Raw genomic sequence first — 20,083 nt, 5'->3', positions numbered from 1 at the left:
CAAGTATAGGAAGAAGGGGGAGTCGGTCTGATCCTCTGCCACGTCTGCATACAGAATCTATACGATACTGTGGAAATCCTCTTATTTCTTTTCTCGTCTCCTTCAGTTTGCAGCATCTACAGATCTGCTCCTGCACTCCTCTCCTGCCACTTTCTCTCCTTGTCCTGTCTTCGTCGATTTACAATGCCGTGTTCCCCCCCGCTGGCGCCAAGGAGTAATCCGCCGCTAAAAGAGCTTCACATGCACGGCCGGCCCTCCCTCCTCTCTTATGCACCTTCAGCAGATCAGGTTGTTCCCTCGCCTCTCTCCTTTCATCTCCGTCTCTCTGCGCTCAGCTGTGCAACTGTATATGTATATATGTGCATTAAAAGTCATGATGTTGTTTGCACAGACAGTCGCATGAGGCACATCAATGCAGTAAACTTGAACATGCAACCCCTCCCACAGCACACACACACACACACACCCTGATGGACTCCACCACCACCACAGCCCGTCCACAGCCATGAAATCATACTATCCTCTGCTTCACTGAGAACCCACACACACACACACACACACACACACACATACACCCCCATGCACGCCCCCATCCCACACGCTCGACTCCCTCAGGTGTGTGAAGAAATAAAAAAGAGAAACATTCTTACTGTCTTCTTTAATCCCTGATGAAAGACAGAAATCCCTCCTCAGGAAAAGGGGGGTAGAGAGTGACAGAAGTGAAGAGAGAGAGAGAGAGAGAGAGAGAGAAGAGGGGGGTGGGGGGGTGGAGGAGACAGGGAGCCCAGCTGTGGTTGCCAGTTGCAGAGGAGCGAGGAGCGAAGAGGCAGATAACAAAGACGAAGAAGAAGAATAAGGAGGAATAGAAGAAGACTGTGGCGGAAAACAGAGAAGCGAGGAAAAATCAATTCAAAGCCGCCCCCCCTCCGCTGCTGACGGGAGGAATGGCGCGGCGTCCGGCGTGCTGCTGCACACTGAGGGATGGAGCGTGATCCTCGCCACTCAGCCCGTCCTCCTCCTCCTCCTCCAGCAGCAGCAGCAGCAGCAGCAGCAGCAGCTCTGTAGTAACACTTCTCTCCTCTCCGTCCAGCAATCTCCCCATCCCTCCTTCCCTCCTCCTTCTCCCTCCCCTCTGCATGTCCGCCTCTCTCTCTCTCTCTCTCTTTCTCTCTCTCTCTACTGGTTGGTTAGTTTCTCTCCCTCACCTTCTCTCCCTCTCCTCGCTTTTGTCCCTCCTCCTCCTCCGCACGCCCAACCATCCCCTCTCCTCCATCAGTACCCGGATACAGGACATCAGGTCTCTCTCTCTCTCTCTCTCTCTCTCTCTCTCTCTCTCTCTCGCTCTCGATTTGGAGTTAGACTCTAAGCTGTGAAAGGAATGTTGTTCTTTCCCATATCACAGAACTGAAAGCGCGGCAGCACACAGTGGGATCCACCCATCAATGCAGATGCAGAAACCCTTCCCCCTATGAACACACAGACACACACAGACACACACACACGATTATCCAGTTATTACCATGCAAAACACGCAAGTCAATTAGGGAAAGGGGGTTCCTCACTTTAGGAGAAATTCCTGCCATAATATCACAAATATATCTCAATCAAAAATGTGGAGCGGCTCGGTTTTGTGGCACTGCAGCCAAACTGTGTATTCAAACACACACGCAGAAATATGAATTGAGAATGAAAGCGGTGTGTGTGTGTGTGTATAAGATGAGGGAAGCCACTGCAGCAGTGCTTATTACCATACATAGAGGGAGTGAGGGAGGAGGAGTGTGGGTGGAGAGGAGAGGAGCTTTCTCCTCACTAGCTGAATTGAATAGCAAGTAGTAATCAAATCCATTATGCCAATCAGGAAGAGAAGCCTGTCAAACCTCTCTCAGTGGCTTTGATGAGATAATAGTTCCATACATTAGTGGCAGGGGAGCATGTACAGTATATGATCGCCACGGTGACAGAAATGTGATGTCACGTTCAGATATCAGATCTCCATTTTTGCCGTCGGTAATTGACGTCAGATCCAAGCTGGCTGCCGGCTCCACACTTGGATGATCAGACCTTCTAGAGAAGATCCCAGCGCCCCCCAGCACAACACAGAAGCCGACAGCCTGAGCGGTTCCCAAGCCCAGAAACCCACTGATGGTTCCATGAGTGAGGCACAGAATGACAAAATAGTGACAAATGTATCTCTGCCTCAAGAATCCCAGAGTGAAGAGCAGTGATACAAGCAAATCCCACGAGCCCACGTCATGGCTTCACATCCAAAATACTATAATGGTGGTTTGTGCGTCAACTCACAGGTCACTTCCATGGGCGAGTTTGACCTTTCTGACATGGACTCTTGAAAGCAACATAAATATCTGAAAAGATGACATCACCGTGCTTCTGAATGAAATTCTGTCCAAGCTGCTCATTTTTCCAAACTAATGTTAATCAAATTCAACCTGAGCCAGCGGGGGGGCTGTCCACCTCTTCATTCACAGTGAGTCATGCGGAGGTGATTTTCCCACACGATTATAAAAGCGTTGCAAAGTAAAGCACATTACTCTGTTTCATCTGTCAGATCCTCCAATTAGATTTGCATTGATGGGTCAGTCTGCACTTGCCAGTAAAACAATTTTGACAGAGCGGCTGTGTGTGTGTGTCTGGTTTTCTTCATCAAGCTCAAGCAGAACTGATATTATTATATAAGCGGCCAGATGCGGCGAGCTACGGGGAGCTCGTTGTGTCCTTTACAATAGCAAGACAGTCAGACGTAATTAAGACAGATGGTCACAATAATGACAAGAGCAATATCCCCGCTTGAGCTGCTCACCTTCAGCTCCCTCTATCAGACACTCTGGGTTGTTACAGTCATAATTTACACTAATGCATTGACGTCTCAGCCAGTGGCCGGTCATTTGGAGCCTCTGCCACCTGGGAAATATAGTGCAGTGTTAGTGCATCTTTCAAAAGCTCTCTCCTTTCCCTGCTGTGCATTTTTCCTCTCTGCTTGCCTCCCTCCCTCTTGCGGCTTTGCCCCCCCCCACCACCCCCTCGTCTCTCCCTCTCCTTGCAGCCTGAGCTCGTTTCAGATGGTTTGTGTTCACTCGCTGCTTCACTACCAACGACGAGGCGTCGACCACTGTAGTCTGGCACAAAAATCCAACAGCAAGTCAAAGGAGTCAGTCGGCCATTTCACAGGGCGACTGCTGCCATACACTCCTTATATCCTCACACTGATTCTAATTCTATAAATGACGAGGAACACGGTGGCTACATAACATGGAGTAAATATTTAGTAGACTAGTGATGTACACAAAAATAGGAGCACGGGAGATGCATCAATAAATAATGCAAAAGCGGGAAACTGCTGTGTTGAAATGGATGAATTCTCTGCACAGCACAAAGTGGAAGTATTCTACATTCCATGAAGTTAGGATATGGTTGTGATAACTAGTAATTTGCAGCAACCAGTTATACGAGTGATGTCATTTAGCGAATGAGAGGGTTTGCAGTGTCTCTTTCCAGGCAAACACCTGATGGAGTAACACATTTGACTGTACCACCAAGGCAGCTAATCTCTCACTGCAAACATCATTCTCCCTTTTCCATCCTCAAAACTGTTACACTTGGCATCAACATTAACCGCTCAGCTGCCACTGAGAGAATGGAGAAGGAAACAAAACCCACACAGAACTGGGTCATGTGCTGAAAGAGAGGCGGGGTGTGTGTGAGTGAACGGGGGGTAGATAAACACATAACAGGAGTGAGGAAGGGAAGACAGCAGACAGACAGGATGTTAAGCCTCTGCGCTGAATGAAGGATGAAGGTTTAGCCCAAATCCTTCATATTAATCAGAGGAAAACGTTACAGCCACAGGAGACCGAAAGTGAGGCTGAGCAGAACCTCAAAGGGGAATCATAACTTGATTTTGGCAGATTTTGACACTGATTTAAGGATCTAAACTTGTTGTAAACCCAACCAGGTCATTTCTGCAGGCCGCCACACTACACACAGGTACACATATATGTACATTTTAGGCCAATCTAGATTAAAATGACTTCCCTGGTGTTACCCGGATTGAAACCAATGCTTCCGCTTTTCTCTGTGGACCGTCATCATCAATGTACAAAATAACTGTCAGGATATTAAATAACATTTACAGCAAGTCGTAACTTCCACACAAATAACTTAACGATGAAGAGTCAGCGGAGCCGGTGAGATGAGGCGGTGATGTTTACGACGTGATGGTGGATTTCATCGCATGAATGTGTCTCCGCTGTAAGCTCTGGATTTACATCTGGCTACTCGTGACAGAGATCCCATCACAATGCGAGCCTGAGAGAAGTGGCACCACCATCCTCATCTTCGTGTGCCTTTAGGTGAGAAACAGAGAATATGTGGTGAAGAGGTACACGAAGACCAGGATTGAGAACTTTCGCTTTTAGAGTACTACAAGGAAACAACGCAAGGAGAGAAATTACAAAAGGAATTATGTCTTTAATGATATAGCCTACATTTTTACATTTCTACAGCAGACTTTCAGTAAGATTAACTGCCAATTAGAAGGAAAAAAAGGACTATGAAAGCATCACCTGTAACAACTAAAACGTGAACTGGATAAAATGCCCATGGATTTGAAATTAAATACTTATTGGATGTTGAGACCAATATTTTGTCCCATTAAATAATAAAAAAACATCTAATAGTCTGAACAATCAGTGTGAAATATAAATTACATTAAAGCACCATTTCAAGAATGAGGATATTAAAATAAATAATTGGCCTTTCCATATCAGGACACTATTAATTTCATGGTAGTGATGAAAGGCGATGAAGTAACACGTGACACTCCTGCTGCGTGATGTTAGATGGGGCAACTAACATCCTGACATGGGTGGAATGCTCGTGTGGCTTCCATGATTAACAGCAAGTAACTCTGGAGACGCTATGAAGGCCTGTGTGGGCCTCCACCAGGAACAACAACAGGACAGACAGCAACAATGTGGGCGATACACAAATGTATCTTACTGTCGTTTTTTCCAGGAAAATTCTCATAAACCCCTTGAAAAATACTAACTTAACCAAAACGAGTCACTTGATGATAGATTGTCACTTTTTTTGATGCAAAATAGTCATCATCAGTGGTACAATATTGAAATGTTGTTAACTTCCAACTGGGAACACTACCATAAGGGAGACCTGCTGTTTTTAGGGGAATAAGAACCACTGTCCTGCAAGAACACTTAGCAGGATTCATCCACCCACTCACCCTTATCGTTACCCAGGATTGTAGCTGTGAAAAGCTGCTGCGTGCATCACGCATGCCATCGCCCAGTGGCGCCGTCCAGGAATCGTTTTGCAGGTCTCGATATCATTTTACAGTACACTCCTCATGCACAAACCTTTCATTTATGGACTATTAACTACTCGTCTCATTTAATTTGGCATGGCAACAGTCTCCCGATCAGGTACGACAACACACAGTACCTAATGTTCCTGCCTACTAAATGCATGCACGCACGCACACACGCACACAAAATTACACAAAGTGAGAAGAGCATACTGTGGATAGAAAATGAGGGTAGACTTTTTCCAACCGGTGCTTCAAAAAGTCACGAGAAGATATCAAAGACCGAGGCACAAAACTGCCTTTTTTAACGAACCAATACAAGTACCAGCAACCAGTACAGGTTCTACTGTTTCTACTGCCATACATTGTATAGAAAAATTCATACAGCTATGTTACAGTACATTAAGAGGGCGTTATAGGGGCTGCAAGTTAAAACTACTGATCATAAATATATGAAATGTTTGTCTTATTTATGCATTTGTCATTTGGTACTGTCAGAAAATTGTAGTGGATATTTTCTATATAAAAAACAACGTACAGTAGCTAAAACATATAACCACTTTTCAAAAAACCCTGTACAATTCATGTAGGTTCCTTATCCATCAAAATCATTAATTTAGAAAAAGATCAATCAGTTAGTTGGCTTGAATAACTGGTAGACTATGAATTTCAATGTTTACAAAACCCTTTTGTGGCTTATATAACCCTCCCCCTTGAGCAACATAATGTAGATCCTGGTGCGTATTATTCAGTCCGAGTACTGGAGATCCAAGTCTACTGTGCCATCGGTCACCACCAACCTCACTCTCTTGGGTTTTGTGGCACCCATGGAGTGTGAGGACGTGTGCGAGGACGTGTGTGAGGACGTGTGTGGTCCGTGTGGTCCGTGATGCGGTGCTGCCGGGTGGTTGCCAGGCTGGCACTGTTGCTGCATGTCCTTCCTGCAGTGTTCATCCGGACCTTTGAGCCCTGAAAATCCCCCCAAAGAGAAAGCTGTTGGGTTTGAGATTTGGGGTCCACAGGGCTCAAGAACCAGCCTCCCCTGGGTCCCTGAAGGTTCCATCAGGCAATGGTAGGTATAGTTTGTTGGGCCTAAGCCCGGGTAAGACAGACCCTCAGCACCATCCCTGAGTCCCAGGGTCACTGAATGATCTCCGCTGAAGTTTAGTACATAAGGAGGACCTTGATAGCCATACGGGAAAGAGGCAGAAGAGGATGAGGACTGAGTCTTGTTTGTTGGTGCTGGTGTTACGGGTGGCGTATTGTGGGCCACTTGAGGACTGCTATGCTGAGACACAGGCGAAAGAGACGGGCCAAAGCTGAAGTCAAACGGGTCCTGCTGACCATAGCATGGGTGCTGTTTGTCTGAGGTCGCGGAGGTGGATTTATCCAGTTTCACATTTTTGTCTTGTAGTGATGAGTAACCCTCAGACGCTTTGCTAGGAAAGAAGAATGGCCTTGGCAGGGCGGAAAAGTTTTTGAATGTTAAATTAGTTTCATTGCTTTCAAGCTTGTCTGATGAAATTGTTTTACTGAAAGACGGCAAGAAAGAAGAGTTGACCTTGTTGTAATGAATGTTGGGCCGACTGTTGTTACTGGAGGAACTAAGATGGCCAACGTCCTTCCCAGAGGTAAACCCATAAATTAAATTGTTACTTTTTTCGTAGTCTGAACTCATACCTAATTTCTGGCTCTGCTGTGTCTTGTCAATGACACTTGATTTTAAACTGTGTGTTTTGGACATGACAGTAGGACTGCCAGCAGCCATGCTGTCCTTGCACGGTGCACTATACAAGTTCTGACTCTGGTTGCCACCTTGAAACTTGAGCACTCTGTGAATAACTGTGGAGGGCTTCTCGTGGAAGTTGAATGGATTGTCAGGAGGGTTGGGATTTTTTACAGTGAACAGTGGAGAAGAGGGGAATTTGTTGAGCATTTGAGATGAATGGACGGACTTAGCCTGGGAACTCTGGGGCATCGACCTGATTGCATTTGACTGAATCGTGGGAAAAGACTGAGATCTGTTGGGAAAGGACATGCGATGAAAGGGGCCATGGGTTTTAAGGCTCGACTGGGCTTTTGGTTGGCTGGTGCAAGCTCTGACGGACTGACTGGAGGGTTGGGCTGGAGAAATGTAAGACTGAGATGTAACAGCAGAAGAAGCTGCGCTGAACAGTCGCGGCTTATTTACTACAGAGATGGGCTGAGCTCTGTGGTCTTCTTTGGATGTCCTTATTCCTGAATATCTACTCATGAATCGATCCTTTGCGGTAACATCTGTGTTGTGTAGCACTGAAAAACTGAAGTTGCTGGAGTTTGTTGGGTTTCTTTCTTTGGAAGTGTCCTTCATTTCACATTCCAGAGGAACCGAATCGTTTTTGGAAGAAATGAGACTTGGGAAAAATGGCAGCTCCTCACCGGTGAAGTTATTTCCTGGACTGGGAGGGCCAAGGTATGGTGTTTCAGTGTTCCATGTATCAGAGGGACTGTGAGAGAGCGGACTGCTGAACGGGTCTGTGGGTGGGTCTAACGAACACAGATCTGAAGGTGAAGATGGAAGTATGTTCTGTGGTTGATAATACCCCTCAAAATTGAGACACTGAAAGTCCAGAATATCGTCGCAGCAATTTGCAAAGCTGGGCTCTGTTGAAAGCATGCTGTCTGCCGTGGTGAATGGAGGAGACTGGGACGGGGGCTGGATGACGGAGGTAGAAGCACCGGAAAAGGCTGCTGACTTTTCCAATGTCTGAGATGCACAAAGGCCCTCTGAGAGCCTGGAGAGACTGTTGTCGATCTGCTGAAGAGTGTGACTAAGACAAGTGGTGGGTATTTCTACTGTCCCACTTTTGCGTGCCCTCTCCATTTTGTGCCTCTGTTTCCTCCCTCCACAACTCATCATCTCCAAAGCTGTTTTCGCTGCTGTTCGATCTACAACAGATCCAACCACTTCAGTTTTGCTGTCACTAAGGGGGGAAGACAGAGACAACGGAGACAAAGACAAGGAAAAAGGCAAGGGCTCTCCTTTCAAAGGGGCCGAGTTGCTGTTGGGTTTCTGAAAAGACAGGCGCTCCTCTTTGAAAGTCTTAATATCCAAAAGTTCTTTCTGTTGTTTCACGAAAATCGGACACTTGATTTCAGTCTTAACCACGGTTTCTACCTTGGTCTCTGTCTCCATGAAGTCCCCATCTTTGCTGTCTACTTCCCAAATATCCTCTGCCTTTCTCTTAAGTTTAATTACCGGCAAAGGAAACCCATTAAAATCCAATTTGGGTTCCTCTTTGTGCTGTAACCCACCTCCAAAGAGGCAGCAGCTCTTTAAAAATCGATCTTCTGTTTTCGTCTCGTGCTCTAGAGTTGGCAGCACATCGCTGTCATTTTTATGATCCGTCTCTTCTGCCAGCTGCTGAACTCCTCCTCCCAGCAGCAGCAGCTTCCTATCACACTTCTCCTTGATTTCCAGTTTGTCGTTTGGAGATTTATCAGGTCCAACCTCTTGATCCTTGTCTAAATAAATGGCTGGGGGGGGATTCATCCCTTGCTTCTCCCTCAGCCTCAGCCCTCTCCTCTTCAAACGATGTAATCTGTTTTTTGACTTCATGCTAGCCTGCACATGAGCTTGAGCTGCCTCCATCTCCATATTCAAAACCGACACAGAATCCATGATGGCTTTAAAAGGATCACATGTCAGTAACTCCTCTTTTGTCTCCGTTTTCAATGATACATCCTCAGGGCTTCCGGGTTCCATCTCCCATTGCTTCCCTCTCCTCCTCTTGAAGCGAATCTTAAAATTGAGATTTGGGTTTGTCTCCTCCTTCAAACAAGTTTGTTGGAGAGGTAACATTTCCTCTTTGTCCTCCTTGACAGGCTGATTTATACTATGTTTTCCATTAGCCAGATCCTTAACTTGTATGGTCGGTGAAGGCGCCTCATTGGCTAGCGTCTGACCATTGCCAAGCTCTTCTCCATCTTGTTTTTCCAATTTACACTTTCGAGCTTTTCTTAAGAAATGGCTTCTCTGGGCTGCATTAGCTCTGGAACGAAGCACTCGGGTAAGAGAGCTTGATTTTGTGATCCTTTTGGGGATTAACCTCTGTATTTCTGATCTTCTAAATCTACATTTACTTTCCTTCTTGACCTTGCTACCCTCGCCTTGGCACGGAGTAAGGTCCTGCCTCGGCCCTTTGCATGAATCTAATTGAGTGGCTTGTTTAGAAGCTTGGTCGGTGACAGAAGTGTAACCCTGTTCAACATCTATGTCCACTGAATTTCGAAACATACGTTTCTTCAGAGGAATGTTGGACTGTATGTGTGTCTGTGCATTGCTCTCTGGATGTGGATTTGATATAGCTTTTGTTGTAATGACTGACTCTTGAGGTAGTGGGTTGAGGCAGGTGGTGGGTGGGATATCAAGCCTCTGTGGTGACTGAAGCTTTAAACTTTCCTGACTTAGCTCAGTTGTAAGTGTCGCTGTTATGTCTTTGCCTAAGTGCCCCTTAGTATCCTGCTTACATTCAGTATTACTTTTTGCTCCTCTGGACCTCCTCTTTCGTCTTATTTTCCTTTTCTGCACTGCATGGTGGCATTGGCCTCCGTTTATTTCAGTTGTCTTCTCTCCCTCCATGGTGCAGCTTTCAATCGTGCTGCCACTCTCCTTTTCTTTTTCAGCGGCGGTACAAAGCCTTCTTCTTGACACATATTCCTCTAAAGTTGTAGCTCTGCCGAGTTTATCTTTTCTTAAAATATCAGAGAGCAAAACTTTTGCCTGTTTTATGACAATGTCTTCCTTCTGCTTGCCTGCTGACTGTTCAATTACATTTCTAACCATTTCATTGCTTAATTGTTCTGATAGTTTACCAATTTCCTCCTGCTTACATACGTCCTTAACTGTATTTTTCACACCCTGCAGGTTATTTTGTGTTTCACTGGACACTACTTCAGACTCTGACCCTTTACTTTTTTTAAGGGTCTCTTTACTTTTTTTAAGGTTGTCTTTACCTTTACATTGTATGACTGGAGTTGTTAAAGCATTTATTTTTTCGGTTTGTTCTTCAATTTTTCCATTAATTATGTCTTTCTGCTCTTTTTGTATGTACACTTTCTTTTGTACACAATCTTTTTCTTCCCCTGACAGCTTTTGAATTTCAATGACCTTGTCATTTGCACATTTCTCGCTCTGAGATAAATCACCTACAGTTTCACTTGCATGTCGCTTCCTTAAATTTACTTTATCATTGGCTTTGAAATACATTTCCCTGACCCCTCTGTTACCTTCACTTGTGGCGCTCTCAAGGCTTCCTGCCTGCTTCTGCTGAGATCTGGACACCCTTCTCTCTGCCTGTGCTGGAAGAGTCTCTGGTCGAGTCCTTCGGCTCTGTCTGCACTTTCCTCTTACCACCACCTTTCCTTTCCTGCCTTCAGGGGCCTTTTCTGCTTCTACAATTTGTGGCACTGACAACCTTGTTAGGTTCACGGTAAGGTATTGCTTCAGCAATATTAGTGGATTGTCCCCAGCTTTCTTTGATCCGTCTGAGACACTGTGGCAAACTTCAGACAGGGATGGTGGTGCTTTCACAGTCTTGGATTCCGTTTGCTCAATAGCTGAATTTTGAGCTTTGCTAATGATGCAGGGGTCACTGCTGCTGCACTTGATGTCATCACTCACAGTTATGGACTCCTTGCTTTCCTTGTCTGTCATTGTTTCCACCTTGTCTTGTTTGAGGGAATTTGCAATAAAGGCCTTGTCTCGTTCAACAGCCTGAGCAACAGTTGTAGTATCAGCAGTGTTGCTGGACCTTGTGTGATTTCTACGCACAGGGTGAGCCATGCTCGTCGTTCTTGGCGTTTTCCTTAAGTTTAACGTCTGCCTTTCCACCACTTTGACAGACTTGCCTCCAAGGTCTGAGCCGCTAACTGCAAGTGTACTTTTCTCCTGCAATGACATGGAGGAGTTTAGAGTGAAAGGCTTCAGGTTTACTTCACCAGTTTCTTTACTGCTGTCGTTACCAGTTAAGTGCTGTTCTTTTGGCTTAACTCCTTCCAGTACTTGGAGCAAGGCCCTTTCTTTGCTTTTTGGATTTTTACAATTGAGTAGGAAATCCACTGTGTGGCGCCGTACTCTGACTGTAAGGTCCTTTAATATCAGTTGGGACAAGAGTGGAGCTGTCCAACACTGTTGGCCTGTGGTGGGTGTTTTCTTGATCTTGAATGGGTGCTTTCGTGATCTTTTGTGCTTCTCTTGCCTCCACTTCTTTGTCTGACTCAATTTCCTGTTCTTCAAGGCATTTCTCCTCATCTGCTGGGTGAAGGAATTCCTTGAGGGGATGGCTATGAATGAAAGACAAACAATACACACTTAGGAAATTTTGTAAAAAAAGCATGTTTGCTGATGTGGAGGCTTTTTCGATATAAGAAATGCATAAAATCGTTTTCATCTAAACTGTGACAACACTAAGTATTTCACTTCATTAGTGCAACACTATTATTACTTTGAACTAGATTCCTGCCGCATCCTGAATGACCCAAATCACACCCAAACCAGAATACTGTTATGCAAAACCAAAACAAACATACAGCAAATCGTTTTCTTATTGCTATGAGCCTGAGCAACTGGAACCAATTTAGAATATATGTGGTAGTTTGAACTATTATGATTTATTGTCACATTCAACGCACTGTTTACTGTTGTGTTTTGTACCGTTGCCATTGCTCTCGTTTTATTGCCTATGTTTGTTTTTGCACCACTGATCAAATTAATGTGCATGAACACTAACATTAGAAATGAAGTTAACAGCAGTAATAATAATCACTCTGGGCTTTTTGTGCTGATGAGTAAGTCAGAAATGATATCGGTGTGAAATAGGACTGTCATTTCTAATTCAATGCATTGATATTGCCGATTAGTGGGTGAGGAATACTGCACCAACTTCAACCTCGCTGTAAAAACAAAAAAGGTCAATAAAAATGTTTTGTCAAGTGACAGATTTACATAGTGAGTAATTAGTTATACAGTATATAGAAGACAGTTAATACGCTTGAAATGTTAACCATCCATTTTCACAATCACAGCTTTGGGAAAAATCATAGCAGGATTGACTGACATGGATAAATTGCATTTATCCATGTATTTTGGTGAAATTTTGTGAGGCAATCTGTTTTTGTACTTCAAGAAAATTAGGAAGTGAAAATTCTGAACAGGGGAGAGGCGTTACAGAATCAACCGTATCATAGACGTGCAAAGACCTCCAGATGTTCCTGTGCTGCGTATACAAGCGGCTCGTCTAATCACATCAGATCCTGCAATATACATATGTACCGTCTAAGCTTGAATACGTCAGACCTGCTACTGGGATTGTGACACATCTCAGGCAAATGAAGGAGTGTTTCAATATTGATTTATGTGCTTTGTAGCACTGATTGAGTTTAGGTTTTCATTGTCACTGACGTTTATGATTTATCTCTCACGTTATGACTCATACAGACCTTTCTTCGGCTTTACTTGAGATTAGACTTGAAAGCTCTCTGTGAAAACAGGCTAAATGATTCCATTCTCAGAGATTCATTCTAAACACCTTATCGGCTGCACTGGATGATCTGCTTTCACTTCCAATACCACAAAGCACAGACAAGTTAAATTGTCCTTTCAGCAGCAGATGCTATTCTGTCCTGGTTCACTTCACCGCGACCTTACTGCTGGCTTTAACACTGTGGATTACAACATAATGTTTTGATGAGGGTCCTGCATATCAGGCACTGCATTTCATTTATTTACATTGATAATCTTTTTCATTTTTGGATGAATACTTCCATCCTCAGCACAATTTAATTCTAAACCCTGATATTTGCTGTTTTACTTCATCTGTTTGGAGAAGCATCTGCTACTTAATATATAAGAAATGCTGTCTAACCAACAATAAACTAGAATTTTCTTACTATTATCTTACTTAAACTTAATTTTAAACCTAGTTATGTTTATACTTAGGTAGTTATGAGCTCTGGGTGTGCCTGTATGAATATAATATTTGTGCTGTTTGGGTAATACCCATCTTTCTAGCCTGCACACATGATTTATATTGATCTCCATGTTGCGAATGAAATCAAATTGCCGTATAATGAGCATTAAGAGCAATAAACCCACTTTAAGTACTTCACTCAGACTTACATTTCAAGATACTTTTTCACCATTTATTTTATAGTATTTAACATTTGGAAGATTTTCAGACTGAATCCTGTCATTGTAATGTGCGGAGAGCATCCTCCTCCTCCTCACTGTATTCTGTGTCTCAAGAGCCCACCTCCCACCCCGTCTCTCTGCTGTCCCCAGTTGATGTGATCATCACCTGGCACACAGCAGAGGTTTGGCTTCAACTACAGTTAGTAATTCCTCAGAGAAGGCTGCGGGCTCCCCCAAAAAATAAAAATGGAGGCAACTGAGACATCTGTCTGCCATCCTGTTGACTCGCTGCTACAGACCCTGATGCACATTAGCATTGCCTGCCACCGTTCAAATGTGAAGGAAAATGAACCAATAATGTATCCGACAGGGAGAACAGGCACTCCAGGACAACTCAGCAAACACAGCTGACATCCTGCCCTAGTTCACGGTTTGTCTCTGTCAGACATAGAATTAACAATAAAACATTTTGAAAAGGCCCACTTTGCTAACTGGATCTAAATGTAGTGGCACTATTCATTATCCTTTGAGCTTCCAACTTGATTTTGTGTTCAAACAAACATCATTTTAACTGAATTGTGTAATTCTGGCAGGTTTGTAATTACTTTTATGATTCAAACTAAAGCCTAAAATCCTACACCTGTAACATTTGAAAGTACCTGAGTGTATTCCTGGTATGGTAGGTCGTGCAGGACAGTGGCTCTTGTCTCTGTTCTGACGCAGATATCGCTCTCTCAGGCGGTACACCTGGCCCACAGGCTCCTTTGTCTCGTCACATTCGGGCTTCTTCCCTCTGTGTTTGAAGTGGCCCTCTCCTCTCCTAAAGCAAACGGACAAAAAACTGATTTACAAACACATTCCCTGTGTCGGGTGAACAAAAGTCTCACAAGAGGATTGTGACCTGATGTCATACACACCTCTCGCAGGTGCAGCATTCACACATTTCATTGCCTTCACCAAAAAAACTGGCACCATAGTAACACGTGATCTCCTCCCCAGGTGAGATGGGTCGGATCACTTCTACACAGGCGACATTCTTCTCACCAGGGACGAACTGGGCGGGTGAAAAGGGAAAAAAACAGCAAAAGACAAAGACAAAGGTTTGTAAAGCCTGTGGGACGTAGCAACTACAACACAGCATTGAGGAAGCAGACTGGAAAATGGAAATGATGGGGAGTTTAATTCTGGACGTCCCTTTAGAACAACAAGTGCATGTGAGAAGTGAAGATGTCTTTACCTTGCAGTTGGGTTTGCAGTCTTCAACCCAAAACAAGAAACAAAAGAGACAGTGTAAGACACACAAAGAAAAAAGGCATGAATTAAAGTCAGAGGAATTAATAAGGATACAACACTATTCATCTGGTTTAGGTTCCATTCATTCCACAAACACTCTGATGTTAACTGATTAAAACAGTTTTCAACGTTGCAGTCTGGCCTCTGTACACAAGCTGACAGATGAATGACCTCACATTTCACTGGACCACCCTTTGTACCTATTACAATTCAGCGCACACAGAGCAGTGACACACAGTTTGAGACAAGCAGGTGGCAAGGCATCAAATCTCTGTGTAACATTATGGGCCGCTTTTGATTATGTTTAAATCCCCCAGACAAATACTGCAGCTATAAAATATACGTGTCCATCCATTCGAATTACAATTCATATTCAACCTTAAAAGAGCCTTTGAACTTCATTGTTCTGTGGGCAGAAAAGTAAAAACACCTTCACAATCTAATCCACTCCAATCAATCAACCCTGTAATCTGCAATAAAAGCCTCCCTTTGTGAATTTCACAGTGCCAGAGCGGCGCCTCAATGCCACTGTAGCTCTGTGTAGTCCTGTACTGGATTGCATTCAATTGAGCTGAAAGATGTTTCTAATATTCTGCATGCGTGGACTAAAATTCAGAAATGACTTCTTATCCAATACATCACTGCCACAAACAACAGCCTACACACCCAAAAGCTGAATCGAAACCTCTCTGACACAGTGGCAACTAAATCGGACCATTTCAGTTTCACAAATGCAGGATTTAGTGGAGGCCTGTAGTATAAGATTACATTAGACTGCACATTTGTTTCAAATTTTCTGCCAGCAAAGTGTGAGGAGGAAATGATTTATGTCTCAAACTGTGTATCAAGTGACATATAGGTGATCCTAAAACCATCAGTGTGGAGTAGCAGCCAAACGTACAAACTAATATCAATCCAGCCCCCGAGTACTTATACAACAAACCACAAATAAAGCTTTGTGATACAGATTCTTGGAAACATGAGATCATGTAATGAGATGGTATTTACTCCAGATACACTGATATGTGTAATTAAGAGTGAACGGGAGATATTTGGCATTCAGTTGTCAGGTGTGTAGATCTGTGCTCAAAACATTGAAAGGTCTCTAAAAGCAGCTCTACGTCATATTATAAGTTTTGTTAAACACAAATATGTTCACCTTTGCTCCAGGAAAAGATTACTGAAGACAACAAACTATTTCAGTGACCGAGTTCAGATGTAAATGAGGTGTTTTTCCAAGTGAAAATGATATCACATAATCACAAATTTCTCTGGAAAGCAAAGACAGAACAGAAAGGTTGTGGTTGTCAGGTCGTAAGACTGTATCTAAAACCAAATCAGTTATAAAGTGGCAGCAGATTTTGTTTTGAGTTATCATTAAGATCACAGATAATAACTTTGTTGTGGGAATGAAATCTGTGCCAAAGAAGCTAAAAAATAATTATAATATTTAAAGTCTAATTAAGATTGAGAGGTGGAAGCAAACAAACTCACCGTGGTTAATGAACGCTGCCGGGCCAAGCCAGAGTTGAGCGCAGCGTTTGCGCGTGGAGTACATCACGCTGAAGTCGTTCACGCCGGCTCTCAGCACAGCGCTGTCAGCAGGGTTCAGCTCTGCAATGCAACCCAGCAGGACCTCCACTCGCTCGCCAGCAAACCTGCCGCACAACAATTGAAAAGTCACATGCAGCCCAGGATGCGTCACTGTCTTCATACTTCCCAAACACAGCAGCTCTTACACAACTGCACGCCGTGTTGCCAAAGGCAATGTTGAAAGTGTGAGCGATTACCAGTGTCTGGTTGAGGTTATTTTTGCTCCGTTGGTCTCTGAGGTGTACCTGTCACACGACTCTATCTTGACACCACTATCCAACAGGAAGGCACTGAGGTAGCGATACACCTACAGACATACAGTCGATGGTTCAGATTGTTTTCACACTCAAATTCAAATACAACAATGTTAATGTTAAACCAACACAGATATCACAAGAGGGACATGTCAGAACCTAAATGTGCTAAAGCATCAGCGTTAAATTACACTTTTTATCTGGTAATTATAAATTCATGCCATTGTCAAGTTTTTAAGAATGTAAACACAAGCTCACATGTTGCCTCAGCAGCTCCTGTCGGTGGTTTCCCAAAGCACTGAAGTAGTCGCCGGCCAGTTCGCCCACTGTCAGCGCTTCAAACGTCGCCTGGAAGTCATGCGTACGCTGGAAGCGCAGGAGAGTCTCTTTGAGGTTACCCCAACGCCGGACCTCTGGTGGGGGACTAAAGAACAGATAACACAAAAATAAGGGCGGAGAGTCAATCAAGAAACAAATTAAAAACAATGTGCAACAACCTTTTCCCACTTTATGACACTCATGTAATCACAGTTTTAATATTTCAGACTTCTCTGTTGTATGTAAAAAAGAGGACATCTAAATGGCAGTTTTTCCTCAATGATTAAAAAGTGTAACAAACAATAATCGTCAGTAATGATTGACTGATTTTTCTGACAGATCAAATACCAGAAACTGGTGGGAAAAGCAAACACACCTGAAGGTACAGAATATTGTTTTTAATTCCAGTTGGACAGATGTGTCACTGAGGACACTTTACGTCTTCAAATGGTTGTCAAACAAACAACAAGTCAAACAATGTCTTTTCCAAAGTTTGCTTTTGAGTGTCATACTATACAGTCACGTGTCACAAAGTCCAAGTTGTGCTTGTTTAAAGGCTAACTACATTACAGATATTGTTACCATGAGATTGACTTGCTGTGTTTCTGCCTTGCACACTCTTAGTTCCTGTTCCTGCTCTCAACACTCATAAGAAACTGTTGTGATTCACTAGAAAAGGCTGCCGGGTCGCATCATCATGTGACCCCCACACTTCCTGAGGCAGACACATTACCTGATGTCCATTTTATGGGTGCTGAAGCCCATAAGAGGGTCCAGCACCAGACTGGTGGCCAGGTCATCGGTCTCACACAGCTCCTTCACACTCATTCTAGTGCATCCGTCCATCGCCTCCCACCATCAGCATGCTGTAAACAGAAGCTTAACTTTAGTGACCTCATCACGACAACAAACCGTAATGAGGAGAGACGTTATCAGCTATTGACAGGACCTGCGTCTGAGAGCTGAGCGTTCCAGCAGGAGGGCCCGCAAAGGAAAGACAAACACTTGCTAGACCCGGCACGCATCCCCGTTATCCGCAGTGTTTATCTCTTTCTGCGTTATACACCGGCTAAATCCCCAGGCTATGATTAGGAGGGAATTTGAGCAGGCTAACGTTAGCCAGGATAGTGTATTAGCTTTGGGGGGAAACGTTAGCCTGCTTATCAGCTGAGGAGTGAAGAAGCTCAGGGTAATGTTACTTCACTCCAAGAGTGTGCTGCTATAACGCACGCACAGGCGGCTGAGCAGTGAAACAAGCCGCCGTCACAGTGTGGCATGCGAGCGAAGCGTACCTGGGAGTCTTTGTAGTCAGTCAGTGTATCCTCGGGTGGACAGTTAGACGGAAGCGGCTCGCTCGCGCTGGTCTCCGTCTGCCTGCCTGGACGGGGAGCGTTAGCTTAGCCACATACCCAGCTAGCTCCCCCCCCCTGTCTTGTTGTGTAGCCTCTCCTGCCGCGTAAAAATGCGGACTCCTCGTCAGCTTTGTTGGTTCTATACTGACCGCAAACGCCAGTGTGAATGTCACCGGGAAGTTACGCACCGGGAAGGGCGCGCACACTACAGGAATTATATGAAACGTCGCTCCCAAGCTAGCGTTACCCCAAAGGCTCGACTGGTAGCAAAAGTTGATGGGAGACGTCCCCGTGCAACCGAACTATCACTGGCCGCGCCTACGAGCTCAGCTATTCGCTCAGCTCAAGGGCAATTTTACAAACAAAGTCCTGTGTATCACGGGAACCGCTGTGATTGGCTGGTGTTTTTTGTGGGCGGGGTCACGGTGTGTATTATGCTTTACGTTGTTGATAGAGCGGAGGTGAGCATTGATCCTCCAGCGCCGCAGCCTCCCCTCGCCTGCGGGGACGCACGGCTATGATCCAGCGCTTAACACGTTACAAGAGAGGTAATAACACCAGGAGCGAAGTATGAAAGGGAAGATAAAAACTCAACTCTGTATTCTTGAGATCTATAGAGACGGCTTTTGAAGCGGTTATCTGAGTGGAGTTAATAGTTGGAGTCCTTACCGCTGTCCGAGTTGTGTTTCTTTAATTTCTCTATGTATGTAATGTAAAGTGCAGTGAGATAACCCTGTTGTGATTTGATAGTATAAAAATACAAAATAAATATGTAATGAGGTTGAATTGAATTGAATAACTGTACTTGTCAAAAGTTCAATTTAGGGTGAATTAAGCATGATGATATAAGAGGCAAAACTCAAGATACATAGCTGAAACTATTAAACAATTAAAGGAGCATCCAGTCATTTTAACCTGTTCATTTGATTCATTGATCTGGTTTATTCAAATATGCAAGAATTTGACACAAATATAGAAAACGCATTTAGCACAGCTCTCAGGGGATTATGATCTGTCCCGTGTTCACAAACACCACTGAGGTGAACCAACCTACAGGAGAACGCCAGAGAACATGGATAACCCAGATACAGCTGTGTGGGGACAGAAACCTATTGGAATTCTTTGATCATGATCACCAGTGTTTATCGCCGATTAACGTCGTACCCTTGGGATTATGACGTAATGTGCTCTGAAGTTCCATCCTTGAGCAAACTTTGTGGAAGTCAACAATCTGTCAACGAAGAGTTATTTGTTGCGAGATTATACAGTTAAAAGTCATGTTCAAATCTTATTTAAAATCAGCATTACCTGTCATTATCGTCACCTGATATTGTGACGTAATGCTCGCGCGTGTATGATACGTTTCAACTGCCAACCACAATAAGAGCAAAAAATTCAAGCTCCAAAGACTATGACCGGCAGAAGGGGAGGATGTTTTCATTGCCTATTGATTTATTGATTTTCCCCACTGTGTTTATCAAACTCCAGCAGACTATGCGGGGTAAGAATGTTATCACTTTGTCATGACTTAACAAACACTGACAGCTGGATTTGGATTTGGATTTCATTTCATTAGAGCTAACAGCATAGTTTGGCTTTGAATTTAGGTTGCCCTTATTTCAGCTTGCAGCAACGCCAGGCGGTAGACCAAAAGGCCCAAAATAGCGTCACCAGATGACAAGGTTATTCTACACATTAGTCAAGTTGTTTTGGCTCATTGCCCAGTGCAGCTCTCTCCCTGCATTCCTCACATTTTGGATCCCAG

The 20,083-nt window shown here is 44.1% G+C and overlaps 1 protein-coding gene across 4 annotated transcripts; it reads right to left on the bottom strand.

Moving 5' to 3' along the window:
* Nucleotides 1-5,036: 5,036 nt before the first annotated feature.
* On the bottom strand, nt 5,037-18,605 carry kmt5c (lysine methyltransferase 5C). 4 transcript variants are annotated; one of them, XM_076142912.1, is made up of 9 exons: nt 18,259-18,605; nt 17,700-17,832; nt 16,907-17,072; nt 16,592-16,701; nt 16,296-16,459; nt 14,746-14,765; nt 14,426-14,562; nt 14,168-14,328; nt 5,037-11,662 (listed from the first exon to the last, which is right to left on the bottom strand). In XM_076142912.1, exons 2-9 carry the CDS (start codon nt 17,810-17,812, stop codon nt 6,087-6,089), a joined length of 6,447 nt encoding a protein of 2,148 aa, XP_075999027.1. In that variant the 5' UTR covers nt 17,813-17,832; nt 18,259-18,605; the 3' UTR covers nt 5,037-6,086. The 4 variants fall into 4 exon arrangements, with proteins under 4 accessions (XP_075999027.1, XP_075999028.1, XP_075999029.1 ...); XM_076142913.1 differs by having other exon boundaries at nt 16,640-16,701; XM_076142915.1 differs by lacking the exons at nt 5,037-11,662; nt 14,168-14,328 and adding an exon at nt 15,961-16,072 and having other exon boundaries at nt 14,504-14,562.
* Between the last annotated feature and the right edge of the window lie 1,478 nt (nt 18,606-20,083).

Source organism: Genypterus blacodes, unplaced genomic scaffold (assembly GCF_046128005.1).
Source record: "Genypterus blacodes isolate CSIRO-AG114 ecotype Tasmania unplaced genomic scaffold, CSIRO-AGI_Gbla_v1 ptg000022l_1, whole genome shotgun sequence".
Classification (NCBI taxonomy): Eukaryota; Metazoa; Chordata; class Actinopteri; order Ophidiiformes; family Ophidiidae; genus Genypterus; species Genypterus blacodes.
The sequence above is the reverse complement of the archived record's forward strand: the minus strand, read 5'-3'. Positions and strand labels throughout refer to the sequence as shown.